Source organism: Taudactylus pleione, unplaced genomic scaffold, assembly GCF_031769625.1.
Source record: "Taudactylus pleione unplaced genomic scaffold, aTauple2 ptg000067l, whole genome shotgun sequence".
NCBI lineage: Eukaryota > Metazoa > Chordata > Amphibia > Anura > Myobatrachidae > Taudactylus > Taudactylus pleione.
Window position 1 is genome coordinate 32,663 of NW_028284469.1, and position 23,982 is coordinate 56,644.

A 23,982-nucleotide genomic window follows, 5' to 3' on the forward strand; every position below is an offset into this window, starting at 1 on the left:
TGCAGAGGTGCTATCTAGAGAGCTCTGGTGTAAGTAGCGGAGATCTCCGTCTCTGTCCTATTGTAGGGAGAACGAGCATTGCAGAGGCGCTAGCTAGAGAGGTCTGGTGTAAGTAGCGGAGCTCCCAATCTCCTTTTCCGTCCTATTGTAGGGAGAACGAGCATTGCAGAGGCGCTAGCTAGAGAGGTCTCGTTAGCGGAGATTCCAATCTCCTTCTCCGTCCTATTGTAGGGAGAACAAGCATTGCAGAGGCGCTAGCTAGAGAGGTCTGGTGTAAGTAGCGGAGCTCCCAGTCTCCGTCCTATTGTAGGGAGAACGAGCATTGCAGAGGCGCTAGCTAGAGAGGACTGGTGTAAGTAGCGGAGATCCCAATCTCCATCTCCGACCTACTGTAGGGAGAAGGAGCATTGCAGAGGCGCTAGCTAGAGAGGTCCTGTGTAAGTAGTGGAGCTTCCAATCTCCGTCTCCGACCTATTGTAGGGAGAACAAGCATTGGAGAGGCGCTAGCTAGAGAGGTCTGGTGTAAGTAGCGGAGATCCCAATCTCCGTCTCCATCCTATTGTAGGGAGAACGAGCATTACAGAGGTGCTAGCTAGAGAGGTCTGGTGTAAGTAGCGGAGCTCCCAATCTCCTTTTCCGTCCTATTGTAGGGAGAACAAGCATTGCAGAGGCGCTAGCTAGAGAGGTCTGGTGTAAGTAGTGGAGCTCCCAATCTCCTTTTCCGTCCTATTGTAGGGAGAACAAGCATTGCAGAGGCGCTAGCTAGAGAGGTCTGGTGTAAGTAGTGGAGATTCCAATCTCCTTCTCCGTCCTATTGTAGGGAGAACGAGCATTGCAGAGGCGCTAGCTAGAGAGGGCTGGTGTAAGTAGTGGAGCTCCCAATCTCCTTCTCCGTCCTATTGTAGGGAGAACGAGCATTGCAGAGGCGCTAGCTAGAGAGGGCTGGTGTAAGTAGTGGAGCTCCCAATCTCCGTCTCCGACCTATTGTAGGGAGAACGAGCATTGCAGAGGTGCTAGCTAGAGAGGTCTGGTGTAAGTAGCCGAGATCCCAATCTCCGTCTCCGTCCTATTGTAGGGAGAAGGAGCATTGCCGAGGTGCTACTTTCACCTCTCCCTCGTGTACTAGCGTGCACCTGAACGAGCAAGCGCTGACACGCCCACTTTCAACATCCCCGCATGCTTAAACACCGCCACTGATTCTTGACACGCCACCATCGCCTGCACCTTTGACACTTGCACCAGCCCTATGGCAAATCCAGCGTCTCCATCTGAACATGGTCACTGCGACTGACACTCCCATAGCGCACTCACTTCTGGCCACCACCTGGGAACGCCCATGGTTTTCCCTCTCTGCCATCTCCGATACCGTCGGCCCCGTACGCAGCAGCAGCTTTGTGTGTACACTCACGTGCGCCGTAGTGGTTTTCAGAATATCTTTCGTTTGCGCAGTAGCCTATAATCGCTGAACATCGGCAATGCGTACATTTAGCGAGCAGTTCTAAAGCAGGCCGTACGTTTATACTTCTTTGTGGCATTACAATTTTTTTTCCCATTGTCCACTAATCGCACATTGTATTTGATTATGTGTAATAATGTTTTGTTACCTGTTGCATGTTGCTGTGGTGTCTTCCATTTGTGGGATGGGTGGGCTTGTTTCCCCGGGCTGATTATTGTCCCATAAGTAATCCGATCGGATGATTGGATGTGACCTGCGGCACAGCAAATCTCCACAACGATGAGCCGACACCGCGCACATTTTGCAGTGTATGTGTACTGTCATTCATCTGTCCGACATTTCTGCTGATAGTTCATTTCATGTTAGGAGAGAGAATCGCTTGGATTGGAGCGATAAATCACTAACGTGTACACTCTCTAAATCGGGATGTTCTAAATATCGTTTCGTCGCTCAGAAAAAGTCGTTGGTGTTGTGACTGAAGTCGTTCAGATGTCTGCCGAGCAGAAGTGCATAGTTTTGATTTGATGGACAAGTCTGGTTATTTTATTTATTACCAGTTATTTATATAGCGCACACATATTCCGCAGCACTGTACAGAGAATATACAAACTCCACACAGTTAGGACCATGGTGGGAATTGAACCCATGACCTCGTTGCTGTGAGGCAGTAACGCTAACCATTACACCGTCTGTGCTGCCCTGGTTATACACTATTTTGTATTTTTGAGAAGTTAAGCAAGGTTACTGTACCTTATTAGCTCCTAAATTCCTGAAAAGAGTACTGCGCACCAAAGTAATTAGAAGGGGAAGCCGCGTGGCAATAGGGATTAAGACTGGATTATTTTTTTATTTTATATTATCAATGTTGGATGATATTACAGAAATCCCCCCCAAATGCCGTACCTGTAAGGTGTCTGAAAGGTGATGCCTAGAGACCATATACTGCTGGCCTTTATGCGTTTCATGCTAGCTCCCATGGTCTTATAGAATTACAAGACCAATATAATACACTGACACCTCATATTACGCTCTGCCATGGGTGTGTCGTGTTGACAGGGTCACAACATACCATGTTTGCAGGAAACGTCTAGCGACACACCCAGACTGCCGGAAAGTTTTTTTTTGTTAACACTTTAAGTTGGGGGAAGAAAACTAATGTTACCATCAAAGAGAAGGAGAAAGATTTACAGGAGCTGCCGCATAATATGTTTTTTTTTTTTTTTTTACATGACCAAAGTAATAGAGAAAAACAGTTGTTTGATCGGTGGGTTTATTTGCTGGAATTACTATATTATCACAGTGTGGCTGTGTTTTGCGAAAGTATTTTAGCAGATGGATTAACACACACCGAGAAAGTAGCAGTCCAGACTGGGTCACAAAGATAAAGATTTAATTATAAAATGCCTCCTAGGGGTGTATTTACTAAAATGAGAGTTTTTAGAAGAGATGTTACCCATAGCAACCAATCAGATTCTACTTTACATTTAACTGGCACCTTCTAGAAGATAATACTTAGAATTTGATAGGTTGCTATGGGCAACATCTCCTCTTCTAATAATTATAACTTTAGTAAATATACCCCCTAGACCTTATCTGTGACACTTTTGATCTGTGTGACAATGCTTTGTTCAGTCATTTATATATATATTTTTTTTATTAAGCACCAAAAGTTATTGACACTTTTCAATGTTCGAAAGTGGAAGTTTAGCCTTAAAGGCATCTGTCCTGTTTCTGTGAATTTAGGCCCTCATTCAGAGCCACTCGCTAGCGGCAGTACGCTCGTTCCGAGCGATGTTCGCATATCTGCGCATGCGTACGGTTTTTAGTACGCATGCGCGAACCAGTCAGTGCGGCCGAAAATCATTTGTACGCAATATAGCGAGGGCCTGCTATTTTGAGTGACAGGATGAGGCGTATGTGGGTGGTAACAGGGGAAGGTGCTTGAAAACGGGGAGTGGAGATCCGATCGCAGGCGTGCTTAAAGGTCAAAACGGGCGTTTTATGGGTGTGCATAATTAATACAGCAGCGTCAATGACCACGTCACTTGGTTTTTTTTAACTCAGAACTGCTCGCAAAATAGCGGTTGAAAAAACCAGCCACAAGAATAGCGAGCAGTTCATATCCTGTTCGATGTACTCGATTAATCTAATAAATAGCGTACATGACGTATGGTGCGAGCGGCCAGGGGGCGTTTTTATCAAATAAACGAGCGTATGTTTTGCTCACTCGTTCAGACTTAGAGGTGTGAACAGACTGCAATGTGCGAACGGATCATTTGCATAGCCACCCCTTGTTTTTGAACGAACGAACGCAAATAGCGAACTGCTCTGAATGAGGGCCTTAGTTTGCAATTTGCAGTCTAATGTTCTCTATAGGTTTGCAGTATATACATATATATGGGACCAGAAATATTTAGCAGAACTGATTTTTCTATATATTGGAATATGTGCATACTATAATGAGATCTTGGGAATGGGACCTAAGTCTAATCACAGAATGCATTTATGTATCATCCACCTTCTAGACAGTATTTTTTATCATTTTGTGCATTAAACTAAGTTTGTGTAGATTTAAACATCAGAAAGCAACGCTGTCTCTATCTCAGTCACGCAAAAACATTTTTGGGATTTCGGAATATTTGGATATGGGAGACTCAACCTTAATTCTTACTAAATTTACCCCTTACTCTTATATGTGAAGTCGCAGCCACCAGGTGATGTGTTTCCTGTACTAATAAGCTGAGCGCCAACCTTTCTGCTCGCAGCCTCCTGAGGTGGCGAGCAGATATATGCGGAGAGTCCGTGTTTTGGGCACCTAAAGGGCAGTTTGGGCACCCTAACCAGGACTTTAGATGGGTTTAGACGCATTATGCGGCTAAATCCTGTGTACCGTTCCCGCTAGGCTGTTTTAGAGGGGCTCGGCGCCCTGCCCTCGCAGCCTGCGGGTACCGTCTTCACCCACTGGTCACAGTGTCCCGCGGGTGGGGAATGTGCGGTGACCCGGTCACTGCCAGAGAATAGACGCCGGGCGCATGCGCCTGGCATCTATTCTCCCTGTCTGCAGCGCTTGGGGGCTGCCCAGCGTGTCCGCAAGTGCCGGGCACGCCCCAAGAGTGACGAAAAGGGGACGTGTCTTATAGACACGCCCCCCCTTTTCAATGGCCACAGCCCCTTTTTCGGGCGTGCGCACGGAAGTGCCCTCTCTAGCTCCGGTGCCCTGCCTGCCGCCGGAGCTAGAGTGAGCACTACCTGTGCTTTGGGGCGCGATAAGTAATGGGCACCCAAAACAATTGAATTGCATCATCATTACACCCATTATTTATCGCTGCCCAAAACCTTTGAATCGCCTCCATGATGTGATGTCCTCAATATAATTGTGCACACAATACAGACAGGGAGGAAGTCGAAGTCTATAGCATAAAATCCCTTACCATCCCTCTTTCCAGGGCCGGATTAAGGTTTGCGGGGGCCCCAGGGCAACTAATTTATGGAGGGCCCCTACCAATAAAATTTGACAAAAAAATTAGCTGGTGATGTTATTAAAATATATAATTTGCAAATACTCCCAGCACCACAAGTGTATTAAACACATTGTAGTGCCCCAGTTCACATACAGTATGCCAGAGTGCCCCCCATGTTGTTGATGTAGATATATGTGGGGGGCCCCAATGTGTGTGGGGGATCCTGGGTGGTCGCCTTGGTTGCCCTGTTTAACAAAACCAAGTAATCAACTACCATCATGTGACTACTGAGGAGCTTGTTAACTGACTGGCTACGCACTGGTGGGAATAAGGAGAACCTGCGTATTGCCAGGAAAGACATTGTGCATTTTTAATATTGTCAATGATACTTTTTAAGAAATGATCTCTGACACAAAGCAAACGTCTTCAGTTCCTCTTTATTCAATAGCTTCCTTTATAATCACTAAACATGTCTGCGTTCTCTCTTGTCTTCTCCATAGGGTGCTGTACATTGGCCTTGCTTGTAACACTGCTCGGTATATATATATTTCCTACATGGTAAATGCCTGGACGGTCCTGCCCATGGAAGTATTACAGGGTAAGTAGGGTTTATCTTACTGCTCATTTATGACATCACAAGTGCACCCTCCCCTCCCACGTTGGCTGGGTCGTGTCTGTGTGGGGGAATAAAAGTTGACACCAGCTAGTGGGACAATGGGCAGATAATTGGTTTTACTGAGCACCCGTGGTCGTGCCACAGATTGGGTCATATCCTATATTTTTAATGGAACGCATTTCTGACTTGTAATAAAAACATTCCATGTGCGCCCCCTCCTGCTGTCATAATTAACGTTAAGAGCTAAACTGATGAGATTTTAGAAGAAACACTGAAAAGAATAGGAACTTCGGACGTCTTACTCTTTGCACATTTTCAGGTCTATGCGCAGAAATCGCTGTAGATGATTTTTTTGTTTGTTTGTTTGTTTTCCTCGTTGTATTTTCAAAGAATGGGAAGTGACTAAAGGTGGGTACACACCCGAAAGATATATCTGTAGATTGAGTGATCTGCAGATATATCTTTAGATGATGGTCGTTCGTACACACTGAAAGGCATATCGCCTGTACACACTGGCCGACGTGCAGCCGATATATCAGCCAGTGTGTACCCAGCATAAGGGGTCTATCTCGAGTCCTGGACTTTGGTACTTCTTCTGATAGAAGTGTCAGCTGGCGGGTTCTGAGCAATAACGTCCGTTCTCAGGGCCTGATTCAGAGCCGGATGCTATTTGCGAACGGTCGTTCAGAAAAAGGGGCCGGCCATTTAAATTGAGTGCTCGCTCTTTGCGGTCTGTTGACGATTCTATGTCTGAGCGAGCGAATGAAACATGCGCTCGCTATTTTGTAAAGACGCCCCCTGGCCGTTCGCATCATACGTCATCTCCGCTATTTATTAGATTAATCGAGTACATCGAAAGGCGTCTGAACTGCTCGCAGTGCTTGTGGTAGGTTTTACTTTCCGCAATCACTGCGAGCAGTTCAGGCTAAAAGACAACCAAGTGACGTGGTCGATGACGCTCCTTTACTAATTATGCACACCCATTAAACGCCCGTTTTGACCGTTTGGCAACCTGCGTTCGGATCTCCACTCCCCGTTTTCAAGCACCTTCCCCTGTTACCACCCACAAACGCCTCATTCTGTCACTGAAATTAGCAGGCCCTCGCTGTTTTGCGAGCGCACGATTTCTGACCGCAATGACTGGTTGGCGCATGCGCATTACGACCCATACACATGCGCAGATGTGTGAACATCGTTCGGAGCGAACGAGCGGCCGCTTACGAGCGGCTCTGAATCAGGCCCTTAGTGCCTGTGCTGTTATGAGCTATGCTCAGGGGAAAACTGTTTTGTGTGTGTGAGATGGACGAGTTAGAGCCATTTCTGCATAAGGAGCAAAGAAAGGAGACTCTATTTTCAACATGGGAAAGTTTATTAGACGCCCTCTCGGTGCATGTTACACAACATATCCGCAATGTGGTATGAAACTAGGCTCTTCCTGCTGATCCCCCGATTCATGTGTAACTGTCCAAACTGTACTGAGCTCTACTCATTTCCCTGTCCTTCCCCAATAACCAGACACCGCTGACGGCTGAGTGTGGTCTGCGCCCCTTTTCTTCCTGTCTCATTTCTTTTTTTTATTAAGCTCAGGACTAATTTTCCTTGTTTGATAGGTTAGGATACATGAGGATATACACCACATGCAGAATCTACAAATGTCCTGTACAGATGTGTCTACATACAGTTTACCTTCTTATGCGTCAAACAGCCCTTCTAGTAGGGCCATGACGTGGAGTGACTTGGTAGCGCAGAGCGTCTTTTCGATGTGAATCGGACGCACAAGCTTCTGCTGATTAAAATGACATGCGGCATGCCTATATTCTGTGTGCAGCTGCGGCTGTATCTGCGTGGCATCGTCGCTGACACTGTAACGTAGCATTTCGCATGCAGATGCTCCCGCAGTCGCACATAGGGCCTGATTCAGAGCTGGACGCTATTTGCGCTCGCTCGTTCAGAAAAAAGGGGTGGCTATTCAAATGAACCGTTCGCTCTTTGCGGTCTGTTCACGCCTCTAGGTCTGAACGAGCGTACAAAACATGCGGTAGTTTTTTGGAAAACTACGCCCCCTGGCCGCTCGCATCCTACGTCATGTCCGCTATTTATTAGATTAATCGAGTACATCGACCAGCGTATGAACTGCTCGCTATTCTTGTGGTTGTTTTTTCCTACCGCAATCTTGCAAGCAGTTCTGGCTAAAAGACACCCAACTGACGTGGTCAATGACGCTGCTGTATTAATTATGCACACCCATAAAACGCCCATTTTGACCTTTAAGCACGCCTGCGTTCGGATCTCCACTCCCCGTTTTCAAGCACCTTCCCCTGTTACCACCCACATACGCCTCCTTCTGTCACTCAAAATAGCAGCCATTCGCTATATAGCGAACAAACGATTTTCGGCTGCACTGACTGGTTCGCGCATGCGTATTACGATCCGTACGCATGCGCAGTTGTGCAAACATCGCTCGGAACGAACGAGCGGCCGCTTACGAGCGGCTCTGAATCAGGCCCATAGAATATAGGCACGCCGCATATCATTTTAATCAGCAGAAGCCGCTTGTGCGTCCTATTCACATCGCTTTGCGAATAAGACAAATGTGAAGGTAAAACGTAGCACAAAAAGATGCTCGGCGCTACTGATTTGCACGGTTCTCAAGCGCTATATTTAACGTGACTTGTAGTGCATGGAGGTAAGACGTATGTGTGCACATCTGTACATACTTATTGCGTTTGCATTGTACCAGAATAGAGAATGAATATTCTTTACAAAATTGTCTGTTTTTTTTTTTTTTTTCTGTTTAACGCCCATTGGGGTCTATTTACTAAGCAGTGTTAGGAGACTGAGTGAAAAGTGATAAGGTGCCAGCCAATTAGCTCCCACAGATGACAGTTGGGAGCTGATTGGCTGGCACCTTATCACTTTTCACTCTGTCTCCTAACGGGAAACAGTCGGGAAGCCGATGGACGGAATCCCGACCGCCGGCTTCCGGACTGTTTAATCCCGGCAAGGGTTAAATGACAGACGTTGAAATCCTGACGCCTGTCATTTTCCCTACGACGGGAGCCCGTCACCCAGCTTACCGATTGAAGGTAAGCCAGGCGTCGGGCGCGGACAGCCGTGGGGGGGATTAGGTTTAGGGTTCCCGGGGGGGACTTAGGGTTAGGCCCCCCCGGGACGTTAGGTTTAGGCGGTAAACCATACTGAATCCCTCCTAACACTGCTTAGTAAATAGACCCCATTGTTTTTTGAAAATTGTTTTGAAACAAATAATTAGTGTGGAAGATGAAGATGTAGAGTGGTCTGTTCTGCTTGCTTAGGGCTGTATGTGAAGGATGTAGAATACATGTAACATACAGAAAGTCTGCAGGGGAGCATGACTTCACCCAGTGCTATTTGGGGGACTTATCATTTTTGGAAATAGCGAGCATGGTAAGTCAATGCTGCGCACTAGCGGGCGATGTTTTCATTTTACACACGCGTCCGAGTCGCACAGTTGGTTACCGCCGAAAGCCGCAGAAGGAATTTTGATGTAGAGAGAGGCAGTTTCAGTCGGCATTTCCGGGTGGTAATGGGGGTGGCTAGCCAGATGTGGTCGTGTCGCAGTCAGCCGATGCAGCTTTTACCGCAGTTGCACTAATTTCGGAGGCCAGAAATGCAATCCAGTAAACCAGCGGTTCTCGACTCCAGTACGACCAACAGGCCATGTTTTATGGGTTTCTTTAATCATGCACTGGCGAGTTAATCTATTTTGCAGGGTCAATAACTGTCCCACCTACATACACAGACCAGAAATCCTGAAAACATGACCTGTTGGGAAAAACTTGAAGGTAGACGTTAAGAACCACTGGTGTAGACATTAAAAACTGTGGTCATAGGAAGAACAGTGACCAGCGCTCGTACCTAGGACTCAGTATTGTAGCCAGACTATAAATACAAAATTACAATTCTAAACGATTGCAGAGGAATCAGTAACATTATAATTATTTATTATATTGTTATAGTACGACCAATTTATCCATCCCAGGGTTTAGGGGTAACTTTTCTGCCTACCTTCAGCTTTAGATTCGCAAATTTTCAGTCCCAAGAAAATCCCCCTCCTGTAATCTGTAAAGTGTTCAGTCACCATTATAATTATTATTATACCCAAATTCTGCGTATAACTGAGCTGGAGAATACACAGAGAATAACTGGAGTGTTGGAGTCGTCTGTCGCTCCTCTGCCGCAGGCTGCCATGTCGGGAGTACGACCCTGCTGTACCTGCGCTGGCAGTGTGTCGCTGACAGGCTGGCAGACTTGCTGTGCAGAGATGCTCTGTGTGCTTTTGTGGATTCATCATTGATGTCAGGGTGCCTCCAGTTACTTTACTCTCTGCTTTATCAGGGGAGGAAATTCAGCCATTTTAAGAGTTATAGCATAAAGTCAGCTTAACACTGAGCACTGAGTATTACCTTCATGGTTTATATACAAAAATATTAAAAACATGAAAATTTGGTTTAGATACCCTGGGCCTGAGTTACTGTAGGATCAAATCCTCCCCAAAAAAAGGAGCAAATTGCTCCTGGAACACACCATGTTTCGCCATACAGGGGGGCAAATGCATTTATTATATTTGCATGCAGATATACACTGGCTGCTTTTGCATGTTGCCCACAAATGCTATTTACACTCTGCAATTTAGACCTGAGTTTGGACACGTCCCCTTCCAAATCTAAACCTCTCTGCACACTTAGGGCCTGATTCAGAGCCGCTCGTTCGCTCTGAGCAATGTTCGCCCAACTGCGCATGTGTATGGGTCCTAATGCGCATGCGCAAACCAGTCATTGCGGTTGGAAATCGTGCACTTGCAAAATAGCGAGGGGCTGCTAATTTGATTGACAGAATGTACGTTTGTGGGTGGTAACAGGGGAAGGTGCTTGAAAACGGGGGAGTGGAGATCCGAACGCAGGTGTGCCAAACGGTAAAAAGGGCGTTTAATGGGAGTGCATAATTAGTAATGGAGTGTCATCGACCACGTCACTTGGTTGACTTTTAGCCTGAACTGCTCGCAGTGATTGCGGGAAGTAAAAGCTACCACAAGCACTGCGAGCAGTTAAGAAGCCTTTCGATGTACCCGATTAATCTAATAAATACCGGAGATGGCGTGTTATGCGAACGGCAAAGGGGCGTCTTTACAAAATAGCGAGCACATTTTTCGTTCGCTCGCTCAGACGTAGAGGCGTCAACAAACCACAAAGAGCGAGCGTTCAATTTAAATAGCCGGCCCCTTTTTTGGAACGACTGTCCTCAAATAGCGTCCAGGTCTGAATCAGGCCCTTACATCTGACCCCCCCCCCTCCCTGCAGCGCAACATGGTTTTACCCAGGTGCAAATTTCTCTTTTTTTTTCCCCCCTAACTCTTGACCACCAGGCTCATTGTAGCTACACAAAGTTGTTGTTATACCGCTAACCGCAAAGTGATCCTGTAAATCCGTATAATGAAAGGTGCACAAATAACCTTACTAACAATAATATAACTGCGCCTTACGCTGAAATAAAAGAATTAGATTGTAGGTGCAGGTGTACGGCCGATTCTACTTCATCATTTTATCACAGGACAAAGGGTCTTCAACATAATGTCAGGTTTATATAAAGAATGAATCGCTTCCCAGATGAAGATAAATTACAATGACACGACCTCCTCCCCGTAGGAGCGAGCGTCTGTTTGGGCAGCAGCTGACGTCAGGACCTTCTCACATGTTATTGACTTTGGTGGATTTTTTTGGAGTGTGTTCAGTAAGGATCACGCCCCATAGCTAAACAAGTCAGCGTGCCATGGCACACACCGAGCATACCCGCACTCGCAGCGTAGCCGACTCTTGTCTCCTACAAATGTTAGTCTGACATTACAAAGCCACATTTATACTGGTAAAGGCTAGATGGATCACGCAGGCAAGGCGTATGGAGGCTTTGTTACACTTGTTTCGTATATTATCAGGTACACGTTACACCCGAGAGAGGCTCAAACGTATGTTCTCATCTATGACTGATATTGTCTCGCTATGGAGGAGGCGCAACGGGGACATTTGAAAATAATGCGGCTGAATTCAGAGTTGCAGGCAGGTCAGCCGCCATTACACATTCGCACTGTGCGCTCGGACCGGAATGTAGATATTCTCCTGTGCGCTGAGCTGTACGCACTGTCTCTATCCGTACACTTGTGACTGTAGCCGTCATCGCTATCAGTGCGCAATTGTATTGGGCCTCATCCTTGTCGCAAGGGGTCCATCTGAAGTCAGACGCTTCCTTACACTTTGAGAGGCGGTTCGGGCATTGGGCCAGTACAGTAGGGGACGCGTCCTGCGCGGATCACAAGACGGACCCACGTGTGCCTGTCAGGAGTCCGTGTCACTTGCAGGTGCCGGATCCTCGCTCTCATGATATTCACAATCGTGTCTAACTAAGGGCCTGATACATTACGGATCGCTATTGCGGCTGCGATTACACACGGGGGTCTGCTGCGAAAATATGCTAATATTTGCAATCACAAAGCCATCGCACAGCCAGCATAAAGACGCCCACTGCCGCTATCTCGCATCCATAACACCTCGCAGTCCTGCAAAAACATCGGGAACATCAAGTAACATCGGCTCCTCACGCACAAATACAGCAGCCCTGACCTTACTCAGAGATTGCTAACCTCGTCGCACACAGTGAGTACACTAGCTGCGTATGCCGTCGCGGTGCCTAATTTATGCACGTCCATGTAACGGCGTTCAAATGGACAGGCACGCCTGCATTTCGCCTACAGCTCCCCCATCACCACCCCCAGATGCTGACGTCCAGTCCCATGGCCTGCGATGGCTTTGTATCTGCGTAGGCGATTGCAGAGCGATCGCAGTGCGAACTCACGCATGCACAGTACGCACCATCGGCGAACGCTGTTTCAGTTGCTAAACTGTGAGAACATTGTTGTTGCGTACAACTCTGAATTTGGCCGCAGTCTGTGATTACACGCCTGGTTCACTTTCTCGGTTTCATTTTTCTTTTTTTCTTTTTTTTAAATCGGTATAAAACGTGCGAATTTCCGCGGATTTTCCAGTTCTCCAACCGATTCATTGAATTCGTTTTAGAAACCATACAGGACCGATTCCAGCATTTCATCCCAGGACACAGAATCTGCCCAAGCCGTATCCCATCACTAATACCAGGCTCTAACCGTATACAGCCACGTCCCCCAATGTCTGCGCCTCACCTCTGTTTGAAGACGCAAAACATGTTTTTCCTTTTAAATCTCAGGTATGCAGTTGGGTATTAGCATACGGAGCTTATTCCTTGTTAAGCTAAATACTATACCTGAATAACCTAAGGGTGTATACCTAACTAAACATGTCAAACATGCCAGCTTACTTATCTCTTGGCTGTGAGTCACGGCTAATTAAGAAGAAGTTTAAAGTTCACGATGATTGCCAATCAGGTGTCCTAGCACACGCATGTCAATCTCTGCTGTGCCCTTCAGCAGGAGGGTGGGCTGTTCATCCATAGGGAGTAAAAGCTGGGTACACACTAAACGATTGTGCACCCAGCGACGTTGCAGACGATCCCAGCACCGACCGGCCGACATATTGGGCGATCCGTACACACACTGGGTGATCCGGTGCCTGACCGTCCGATATGCCGCCTCCTCCCACCGCATAGCGCTGCATGGGATCGGCAGCCACCTGATCAGACTGCATGTACATAAAATCAGGCGATGAGGCTGACGACCCCTTAGGAGCGCGTACTACACGATGTAGTGCATACACACTGCGCGATATTGACGATTTGTCGTTCTGATGTGTCGGAATCGGCCAGATCGTTAGGAATATCATGTAGTGTGCACCCAGTGTTACTAAGCTTGTTGGATGGAAGGTGCATTATAATACAATTGTATTTCTTGGGAAAATTTTGTGAATTACCAAAAAACAATCTGGGTGTAGATTGGTGCAGGGACAAATGGGGACAGAACCCGCAATCTCACAGAGGAGGAATGGGGAGCACTACTCCTGGTTTATAAATGAAAATTAAATAGGCAAAAATGACTGAAATTAAGAGTTTATTAAACCTAAAACAATTATGTGTATAAATTAGGGGTGAGCGGGTTCGGTTCTACTCGGTTCCGTTCGGATTTAAAAACCGAATCTTATTGGCTATCCAAAACTCGTGACAGCTGATAGCCAATAACATTCGTTTTTTAAATCCGAACGGAACCGAGTAGAACCGAATCCGCTCACACCTAGTATAAATGTGTATATTTATTTATCAACGTTTACCCAGTGTTCTCCCCAGGCTGTTTTCTGCGGGCGCATTGCCCGGTCCTTCCCCCCGCCGCATTTCCAGTCACCCTCCGCCTCCTGCTGTGGAACGCTGGCCTCTGAAGCGGCCGGAGGCTAGAGGAAGCCTCCGATCGCTTCAGAGGCAAGCGTTCCCAGTGATGCACTGTGCCGTCACCCGCGACGCGAGGAGCCTGCCCTGCGCACCTGCTGGATCCAGTTAGATCCAGTCAGAGCGAGGCAGCAGGAGCGCCGAGCAGCATATTTAGGTAAGTTTTGGGCTGGGGCCCGTCTGGGGGCACTGCATATGGGTCCAGTCTGGGGGCACTGCATATGGGTCCAGTCTGGGGGCACTGCATATGGGTCCAGTCTGGGGGCACTGCATATGGGTCCAGTCTGGGGGCACTGCATATGGGGCCAGTCTGGGGGCACTGCATATGGGGCCAGTCTGGGGGCACTGCATAAGGGGCCAGTCTGGGGGCACTGCATAAGGGGCCAGTCTGGGGGCACTGCATAAGGGGCCAGTCTGGGGGCACTGCATAAGGGGCCAGTCTGGGGGCACTGCATAAGGGGCCAGTCTGGGGGCACTGCATAAGGGGCCAGTCTGGGGGCACTGCATAAGGGGCCAGTCTGGGGGCACTGCATAAGGGGCCAGTCTGGGGGCACTGCATAAGGGGCCAGTCTGGGGGCACTGCATAAGGGGCCAGTCTGGGGGCACTGCATAAGGGGCCAGTCTGGGGGCACTGCATAAGGGGCCAGTCTGGGGGCACTGCATAAGGGGCCATTCTGGGGGCACTGCATAAGGGGCCAGTCTGGGGGCACTGCATAAGGGGCCAGTCTGGGGGCACTGCATAAGGGGCCAGTCTGGGGGCACTGCATAAGGGGCCAGTCTGGGGGCACTGCATAAGGGGCCAGTCTGGGGGCACTGCATAAGGGGCCAGTCTGGGGGCACTGCATATGGGGCCAGTCTGGGGGCACTGCATATGGGGCCAGTCTGGGGGCACTGCATATGGGGCCAGTCTGGGGGCACTGCATATGGGGCCAGTCTGGGGGCACTGCATATGGGGCCAGTCTGGGGGCACTGCATATGGGGCCAGTCTGGGGGCACTGCATATGGGGCCAGTCTGGGGGCACTGCATATGGGGCCAGTCTGGGGGCACTGCATATGGGGCCAGTCTGGGGGCACTGCATATGGGGCCAGTCTGGGGGCACTGCATAAGGGGCCAGTCTGGGGGCACTGCATAAGGGGCCAGTCCGGGGGCACTGCATAGGGGCAAATCCAAACTACAGGAGGCAATGCATAAAGGGGAAAACTACAGGGGGCACTGCATAAGGGGCCAGTCTGGGGGCACGGCATAAGGGGCCAGTCTGGGGGCACTGCATAGGGGCAAAACCAAACTACAGGGGGCACTGTATAAAGGGGATAACTATAGGGGGCACTGCATAATGGGCACTTTTGACTGAGAGCCAGTGGGGGAGCAGCCGGAAACCTGTCGGGCTGGAATGGTAAGGGAGGGCAGTGTTCTGCCCAGGCTGTTTTTTGCGTGTGCACCACCCGGCACTTTGGGAGCCTGCAAGTGGGGACAGTATCTGGGAGCTGTATATACAGGACCAGATACTACAGACTTTGCAGCTTTTCATAATCAGACGACTGGGCCTCTAATAAGAGGAGAATTAATATATACAATGTTTTTTTAAGTTTAAATCATTATATGGTCAGGGTTTAAAACACTTTATTTTTGCGAAGGCCCCAACCGTGTGGAAACCTTTTCTGGGGAGAACACTGTTACCTATATTTATATAGTGTCAGCATATTTCATGCAGCAGGCGGCTGTTACATTCAGTGGGGAATGAGGTGATAACGACTTTATGGAACTGTGTAGGTCCTCCTGGTTCTTTTATCTAATAGTAGCACCATGAATGTCCCGGCTTGTGTAGGGGTCTCGCCAATTATGTGTCCGCAGCTGTGACAAGCCGCAGCCCATACATGAGTGTTATGTCCAGTGTGACTGAGTTTGTAAAGGCATCCAAAGTAAGGGGGCTCCTCTGGTATAACGGCAGTCCTATTGGGATTGGTAATTAGGGACCACAATAGTTTGTCACTGGAAGTGAAGGGAACGCGGATTATTGCTGGTTTGTCTCACAGAGAATATTAGACTCCTGAGCAGAGAGTGTGATGGATTAGTACATAGAGTCTGACTTTACTGCTGCAGCGATGAGACCCAGGATATGCTCCTATGTGCATGCAGCCCTGTAAGGTCAGGTGTGGATGTGTATATATATATATATATATATATATATATATATATATATATGTACTGTGTATATATAATGCAGAAGTGCCAGCTCTGTGGGTGGCAGGACACCCCGTGTCTGTGTATGGCACTGTTCGGTGATATGGGAGGGGGAATTATTATTGTCTCCTATAGCTAAAGCAATGACATTTCGGCAGAGTCCTGACTGTTGTACACGAGTATCTTTATGCTACTGATTAGTAATGGGTAAATACAGATTACGGTTACCTAGGGAACGTCATTAACAACAGTGATAACGTTGCTGAAATGTTTCTTCTCCCGCTCAGTGTAACTGCTCCCCATATTTATGTGTTATTAATGTTGTCACTGGATATAAGGAAGGGACACGGTGTTAGTACATGATGATTAGTTTGTGTGATCTCTTGTCACGATTAACACCCACATGACTACAGCAGTTACAGCTGATAACATTTAGTCTTGTGTCAGTTACTTATTTTTTTTAGTTATATAAAGATAATGTGTGTGTGTGTGTGTGTGTATATCTATGTGTATATATATATATATATATATATATATATATATATGTGTGTGTGTATACATGTATATATAAATATATATGTGTGTTTGTGTGTATGTATGTATGTATATATATATATATATATATATATATATATATACACAGTCTATATATGTGTGTGAGTGTGTATATACGTATATATATATATATATATATATATATATGTAGCACAGATGGTGTAATGGTTAGCGTTACTGCCTCACAGCACTGAGGTCGTGGGTTTGATTCCCACCACGGCCCTAACTGTGTGGAGTTTGTATATTCTCCCTGTGCTTGCGTGGGTTTCCTCCGGGTACTCCGGTTTCCTCCCACACTCCAAAAATATACTGGTAGGTTAATTGGCTCCAAAAACATAAATTAACCCTAATGTGTATGTGTGTGTGTACATGTGATAGGGAACATAGAGTGTAAGCTCCACTGGGGCAGGGACTGATGTGAATGGCCAACTATTCTCTGTAAAGCGCTGCGGAATGTGTGCGCACTATATAAATACCTGGTAATAATAATAAATAATATATATATATATATATATATGTGTGTGTGTTTATTTGTATGTGTTTTTATACATATATAATATATATGTGTGTGTATATATATATGTATACAGTCTATATATGTGTGTGTGGGTGTATATTTGTGTGTGTGTGTTTATTTGTATGTGTTTATATATATATATATATATATATATATATATAATACATATGTATGTGTGTGTGTGTAGTTTGAGACTGACAATCACCTAGTATCAAATGTTTGTGATTGTTCTAGACCTTCCTCTCTGCCCCCCGCCCAGGTTTTGCAAATTCCCTTCATCTTTATCATGCCAGGTTTCCTCTCCCCCTCCCCTTCCCCTTCTCCCTCCCCCTCCCAGGTGTGATAAGCACTCTGCTAGATACTCTGGGAGGAGTCAGGTGTGATAAGCACTCTGCTAGATACTCTGGGAGGAGTCAGGTGTGATAAGCACTCTGCTAAATACTCTGGGAGGAGTCAGGTGTGATAAGCACTCTGCTTGATACTCTGGGAGGAGTCAGGTGGTGATAAGCACTCTGCTAAATACTCTGGGAGGAGTCAGGTGTAGATAAGCACTCTGCTAGATACTCTGGGAGGAGTCAGGTGTGATAAGCACTCTGCTAAATACTCTGGGAGGAGTCAGGTGTAGATAAGCACTCTGCTAAATACTCTGGGAGGAGTCAGGTGTAGATAAGCACTCTGCTAAATACTCTGGGAGGAGTCAGGTGTGATAAGCACTCTGCTAGATACTCTGGGAGGAGTCAAGTGGCGATAAGCACTCTGCTAAATACTCTGGGAGGAGTCAGGTGGTGATAAGCACTCTGCTAAATACTCTGGGAGGAGTCAGGTGGTGATAAGCACTCTGCTAAATACTCTGGGAGGAGTCAGGTGTGATAAGCACTCTGCTAGATACTCTGGGAGGAGTCAAGTGGCGATAAGCACTCTGCTAGATACTCTGGGAGGAGTTAGGTGTGATAAGCACTCTGCTAAATACTCTGGGAGGAGTCAGGTGTAGATAAGCACTCTGCTAAATACTCTGGGAGGAGTCAGGTGGTGATAAGCACTCTGCTAGATACTCTGGGAGGAGTCAGGTGGTGATAAGCACTCTGCTAAATACTCTGGGAGGAGTCAGGTGTAGATAAGCACTCTGCTAAATACTCTGGGAGGAGTCAGGTGTAGATAAGCACTCTGCTAAATACTCTGGGAGGAGTCAGGTGTAGATAAGCACTCTGCTAGATACTCTGGGAGGAGTCAGGTGTGATAAGCACTCTGCTAAATACTCTGGGAGGAGTCAGGTGTAGATAAGCACTCTGCTAGATACTCTGGGAGGAGTCAGGTGTGATAAGCACTCTGCTAGATACTCTGGGAGGAGTCAAGTGGCGATAAGCACTCTGCTAAATACTCTGGGAGGAGTCAGGTGGAGTTAAGCACTCTGCTAAATACTCTGGGAGGAGTCAGGTGTAGATAAGCACTCTACTAGATACTCTGGGAGGAGTCAGGTTGTGATAAGCACCTGCTAGATACTCTGGGAGGAGTCAGTGTGATAAGCACCTGCTAGATACTCTGGGAGGAGTCAGGTGGGGATAAGCACTCTGCTAGATACTCTGGGAGGAGTCAGGTGTAGATAAGCAGTCTGCTAGATACTCTGGGAGGAGTCAGATGTAGGTAAGCAGTCTGGCGCTAAAGTGATGATTGATTTAAGCACAAACATCTCCTTTTACAAACCTGCAGACAGTCAGACCCCAGGACCTGTAATGGTATTATTACTGTTGATGTGAATGGGCGAATATTCTCTCTGTAAAGCGCTGTGGAATATGTGTGTGCTATATAAATTACTGGTAATAAATAAATAATAAATGATGGATGTGTAAAGAAATACTCAGTGTAAATGTGATGAACTGCTGTGTATAGCTCACGCTCTCTCTGGTGAAAGAGCTGGATCAGGCATTTCAGTTGACAAGACAAGTCCGATAATCTGTCAGTCCCTCTCTGCCTGATCTGTTTCCATTCACACAGTGGCTTTTCTTGCTCTTTTATTATGGCTTCTAGTTTCCATAAAAAGGAAGTATTTGTTATAGTAAGGAGCAGCACTTACCACCAGCTTACTGTAACACTAGCACAATAACTGAGCTTTAGGAGACGGTGAAGGTCTGCGCAGTGTTTACTCACCACAAATGTGAGAACATCGGCTTCTGTTCTGCTGTGACAGGAGAGACGCGGAACTTACCTGAAATGTGTGACAGCTCCTGTGTTATGCAGGGAGAACGCACCCAGCATGATACTAGATTAATAACCAGCTGATTTGCATCATTATTCACAAGTTCAGCAGTCACTGACATTGGGTGATGACTGTGTCCCAGGCATAGGGTGGCTATACTGTGTGTCCCAGGCATAGGGTGGTTATACTGTGTGTCCCAGGCATAGGGTGGTTATACTGTGCCCCAGGCATAGGGTGGTTATACTGTGTGTCCCAGGCATAGGGTGGGTATACTGTGTGTCCCAGGCATAGGGTGGTTATACTGTGTGTCCCAGCCAGGCATAGGGTGGTTATACTGTGTGCCCCAGGCATAGGGTGGTTATACTGTGTGTCCCAGGCATAGGGTGGTTATACTGTGTGTACCTGGCATAGGGCAGGATATACTGTGTGCCCCAGGCATAGGGCAGGATATACTGTGTGCCCTAGCCAGGCATAGGGTGGTTATACTGTGTGTCCCAGGCATAGGGTGGTTATACCGTGTGTCCCAGCCAGGCATAGGGTGGTTATACTGTGTGTCCCAGGTATAGGGTGGTTACACTGTGTGTCCCAGGCATAGGGTGGTTATACCGTGTGTCCCAGCCAGGCATAGGGTGGTTATACTGTGTGCCCCAGGCATAGGGCAGGATATACTGTGTGTCCCAGGCATAGGGTGGGTATACTGTGTGTCCCAGGCATAGGGTGGTTATACCGTGTGTCCCAGCCAGGCATAGGGCAGGATATACTGTGTGCCCCAGGCATAGGGCAGGATATACTGTGTGCCCCAGGCATAGGGCGGGATATACTGTGTGCCCCAGGCATAGGGCGGGTATACTGTGTGCCCCAGGCATAGGGTGGTTATACTGTGTGTCCCAGGCATAGGGTGGTTATACTGTGTGCCCCAGGCATAGGGCGGGATATGCTGTGTGTCCCAGGCATAGGGTGGTTATACTGTGTGTCCCAGGCATAGGGTGGTTATACTGTGTGCCCCAGGCATAGGGCAGGATATACTGTGTGTCCCAGGCATAGGGTGGTTATACTGTGTGTCCCAGGCATAGGGTGGTTATACCGTGTGTCCCAGCCATAGGGCAGGATATACTGTGTGCCCCAGGCATAGGGTGGTTATACCGTGTGTCCCAGCCAGGCATAGGGTGGTTATACTGTGTGCCCCAGGCATAGGGCAGGATATACTGTGTGCCCCAGGCATAGGGCGGGATATACTGTGTGCCCCAGGCATAGGGCGGGTATACTGTGTGCCCCAGGCATAGGGTGGTTATACTGTGTGCCCCAGGCATAGGGCGGGATATACTGTGCCCCAGGCATAGGGTGGTTATACTGTGTGCCCCAGGCATAGGGCGGGATATGCTGTGTGTCCCAGGCATAGGGTGGTTATACTGTGTGCCCCAGGCATAGGGCAGGATATACTGTGTGTCCCAGGCATAGGGTGGTTATACTGTGTGTCCCAGGCATAGGGTGGTTATACCGTGTGTCCCAGCCAGGCATAGGGTGGTTATACTGTGTGCCCCAGGCATAGGGCAGGATATACTGTGTGCCCCAGGCATAGGGCGGGATATATTGTGTGCCCCAGGCATAGGGCGGGTATACTGTGTGCCCCAGGCATAGGGTGGTTATACTGTGTGTCCCAGGCATAGGGCGGGATATACTGTGTGCCCCAGGCATAGGGCGGGTATACTGTGTGCCCCAGGCATAGGGTGGTTATACTGTGTGTCCCAGGCATAGGGTGGTTATACTGTGTGCCCCAGGCATAGGGCGGGATATACTGTATGCCCCAGGCATAGGGCGGGATATACTGTGTGCCCCAGGCATAGGGCGGGATATGCTGTGTGTCCCAGGCATAGGGCAGGCGTACTGTGTGCCCCAGGCATAGGGCGGGATATACTGTGTGCCCCAGGCATAGGGCGGGTATACTGTGTGCCCCAGGCATAGGGTGGTTATACTGTGTGTCCCAGGCATAGGGTGGTTATACTGTGTGCCCCAGGCATAGGGCGGGATATGCTGTGTGTCCCAGGCATAGGGCGGGATATGCTGTGTGTCCCAGGCATAGGGCAGGCGTACTGTGTGCCCCAGGCATAGGGCGGGATATACTGTATGCCCCAGGCATAGGGCGGGATATACTGTGTGCCCCAGGCATACAAGACAGCTGCTTTTGTCAACTAGAACAACCTTGACTTGTGAGGAGAGTGGCACACTGGCATCTTCCGTGCGCAGTGTAGATCGATCACAAGAAGCTGGTGGTTACTCAGCACGTGCGGGTACTGTAACTGCCAGCAGCTTCCTGTCACACTGGCATGGTTATGCCCTAATTAAACTGCTTCTTAATCTATGGCAAGTTGCAGGAACCTGGTGTTTACACAGCAGTAGAACGCCCGCTTCCTGTGGCTGGTATGTTGGGCACAGGATGAACCAGTTTGCGCCTTCCTACTCTCTAGGACAGGGATGGGGAACCTCAGGCCTGGGGGTTCTTGTTGGCTGATGATTGGAAATATCAGACTGGCATAATGGAAAATGAGGTGTAGATAAAAACCTATTACGTGACGTGTGGTCTATCTAGTGTGGTTGCGGTTTTAAATGCTCCATTAAATATATAAAAAATTTATTCTTTTGAAGAGCTATAATCACATATATCACAGTCCCATCTGACCAGTATTCAACACAGATCCTATATAAGTGAACAAATTACCATACAGAACAAGGCATTCTCGTGGTATATATACCATACAGAGAGCATCTTGGAGACCTATCTACAATACAGAGATCATTCTAGTGACTGCTATACATATATCGGTTACTGATATAACAAATAGCATGAGACAGAGTGGAGGGCTTTCTAGGGATTGATAACAGCAGATGGCATTCTAGTAAAATGCGTAGTGTAGGGCTGGACTAATCCGGCTGTTTCTGGTCTCGCACATCACCTGTATTGGAGCCGAGCTGTGGATGTCGCCTGCCAGAAATCATTATTATTTATTAACAATAAAAGCCCTAGGATACTCTGTATCAAGCTTGGGCATCAAGAAAGAGACAAAGCGATAACAGGAGCCCGCTCTTACTCATATCTACCTAGGACATGCGCAGTGGACGGTGGTGCACTTGTAGCTCTGACTACTAATGCCGCACATTCCTTCATCGGTCACCGTAGCTGGAGAACGACGTCCTGTCCAGGGCTCAGAACGGACAACTGGGTTTTCAGGGGGTCATGAAAAAGAGGCAGCAGTGGAGACACGGGGAGGAGATTGAGGTGGGGGGGAAGAGAGATGGGGAAAGAGGGGCAGAAGCTGAGTGAGGGGGTGGGAGAGCGAAAACTGGGGTGGTGGTGGAGGCATAAAGATAGGGGGAATGGTGGAGAATCCAGCAACACTATTACGCCCATCTCCCCGCCCATCAGAGTTCCAAGATGGGAGATAAAGGTTGCCACAACTGAGGTGGTTGGGTGAATCACATCATTAAGGCCACTCCCTCTAGTGACTTCACAACACTGTGGGGTCTATTTACTAAGCAGTGTTAGGAGACAGAGTGAAAAGTGATAAGGTGCCAGCCAATCAGCACCCAACTGTCACTTTTCAAACACAGCCTGTGAGATGACAGTTGGGAGCTGATTGGCTGGCACCTTATCACTTTTCACTCTGGGGTCTATTTACTAAGCACTGTTAGGAGACAGAGCGAAAAGTGATAAGGTGCCAGCCAATCAGCTCCCAACTGTCATCTCACAGGCTGTGTTTGAAAAATGACAGTTGGGAGCTGATTGGCTGGCACCTTATCACTTTTCACTCTGGGGTCTATTTACTAAGCACTGTTAGGAGACAGAGCGAAAAGTGATAAGGTACCAGCCAATCAGCTCCCAACTGTCATCTCACAGGCTGTGTTTGAAAAATGACAGTTGGGAGCTGACCCCTCTGTCTCCTAACACTGCTTAGTAAATAGACCCCTGAGTCCCAAATGGTGATCATCTTCGTGTCTTGCTATTTCTGTACTGACCTAGAGCTTGGGGGTAGCCGGCTGCGCAGGAGGATGGGGCGCGTGACTCACGGTGTAAACGGTGCGTTGGGCACACATAACTTACTGCTGGTATTAGTTTTTATGTTGGCACACGGCGGTGCCTGCCAGCAACTAAAATTGCTATGAATAAACTTTGTTCTACTTCCTGTAATAACATGAATAACAAATCGCACCAATTCCCGGCCGCCCGCAGCAGCTCAGCGAGTGTCGGTTTCATGGTGTGAGTCAGACTTTGGGAGTTAGTGTTTTATTAATAGGTATGCATATTAGGTAATGTGTTCTTTTCTTTATCATATCATTATGTTATTTGATGGTAATAAAGATACTGTGCATAATAAAACAGCACTTAACGTGTGTATTCCGCTAAATTACGCACATTAAAGGAGAATTATAGCCTGTGCAAGGAAACGGATTATCGCCATGACTTATAAATAAAAGGACAAATCTCGTTTTATTTCACCTTCTTCCTTATTACACATTTTCTGTACAAAAAAGTTTGCGTCAGAATTTATTTTTGCCGCAAGACGTTTGGAAGGCGGTTCATACTCGCTCCGGCTTTATAATACCTGTCT

The 23,982-nt window shown here is 47.7% G+C and overlaps 1 protein-coding gene across 2 annotated transcripts in view; it reads left to right on the forward strand.

Annotated features, from left to right (window-relative positions):
• The window catches only part of MFSD6 (major facilitator superfamily domain containing 6), a 73,249-nt gene that overhangs the window by 25,554 nt on the left and 23,713 nt on the right, over positions 1–23,982 (forward strand). For both annotated transcript variants that reach the window (XM_088466939.1, XM_088466940.1), the window contains exon 3: positions 5,418–5,515. In XM_088466939.1, coding sequence (XP_088323065.1) covers positions 5,418–5,515 — 98 coding nt within the window. The remainder of the gene's footprint in view (positions 1–5,417; positions 5,516–23,982) is intronic.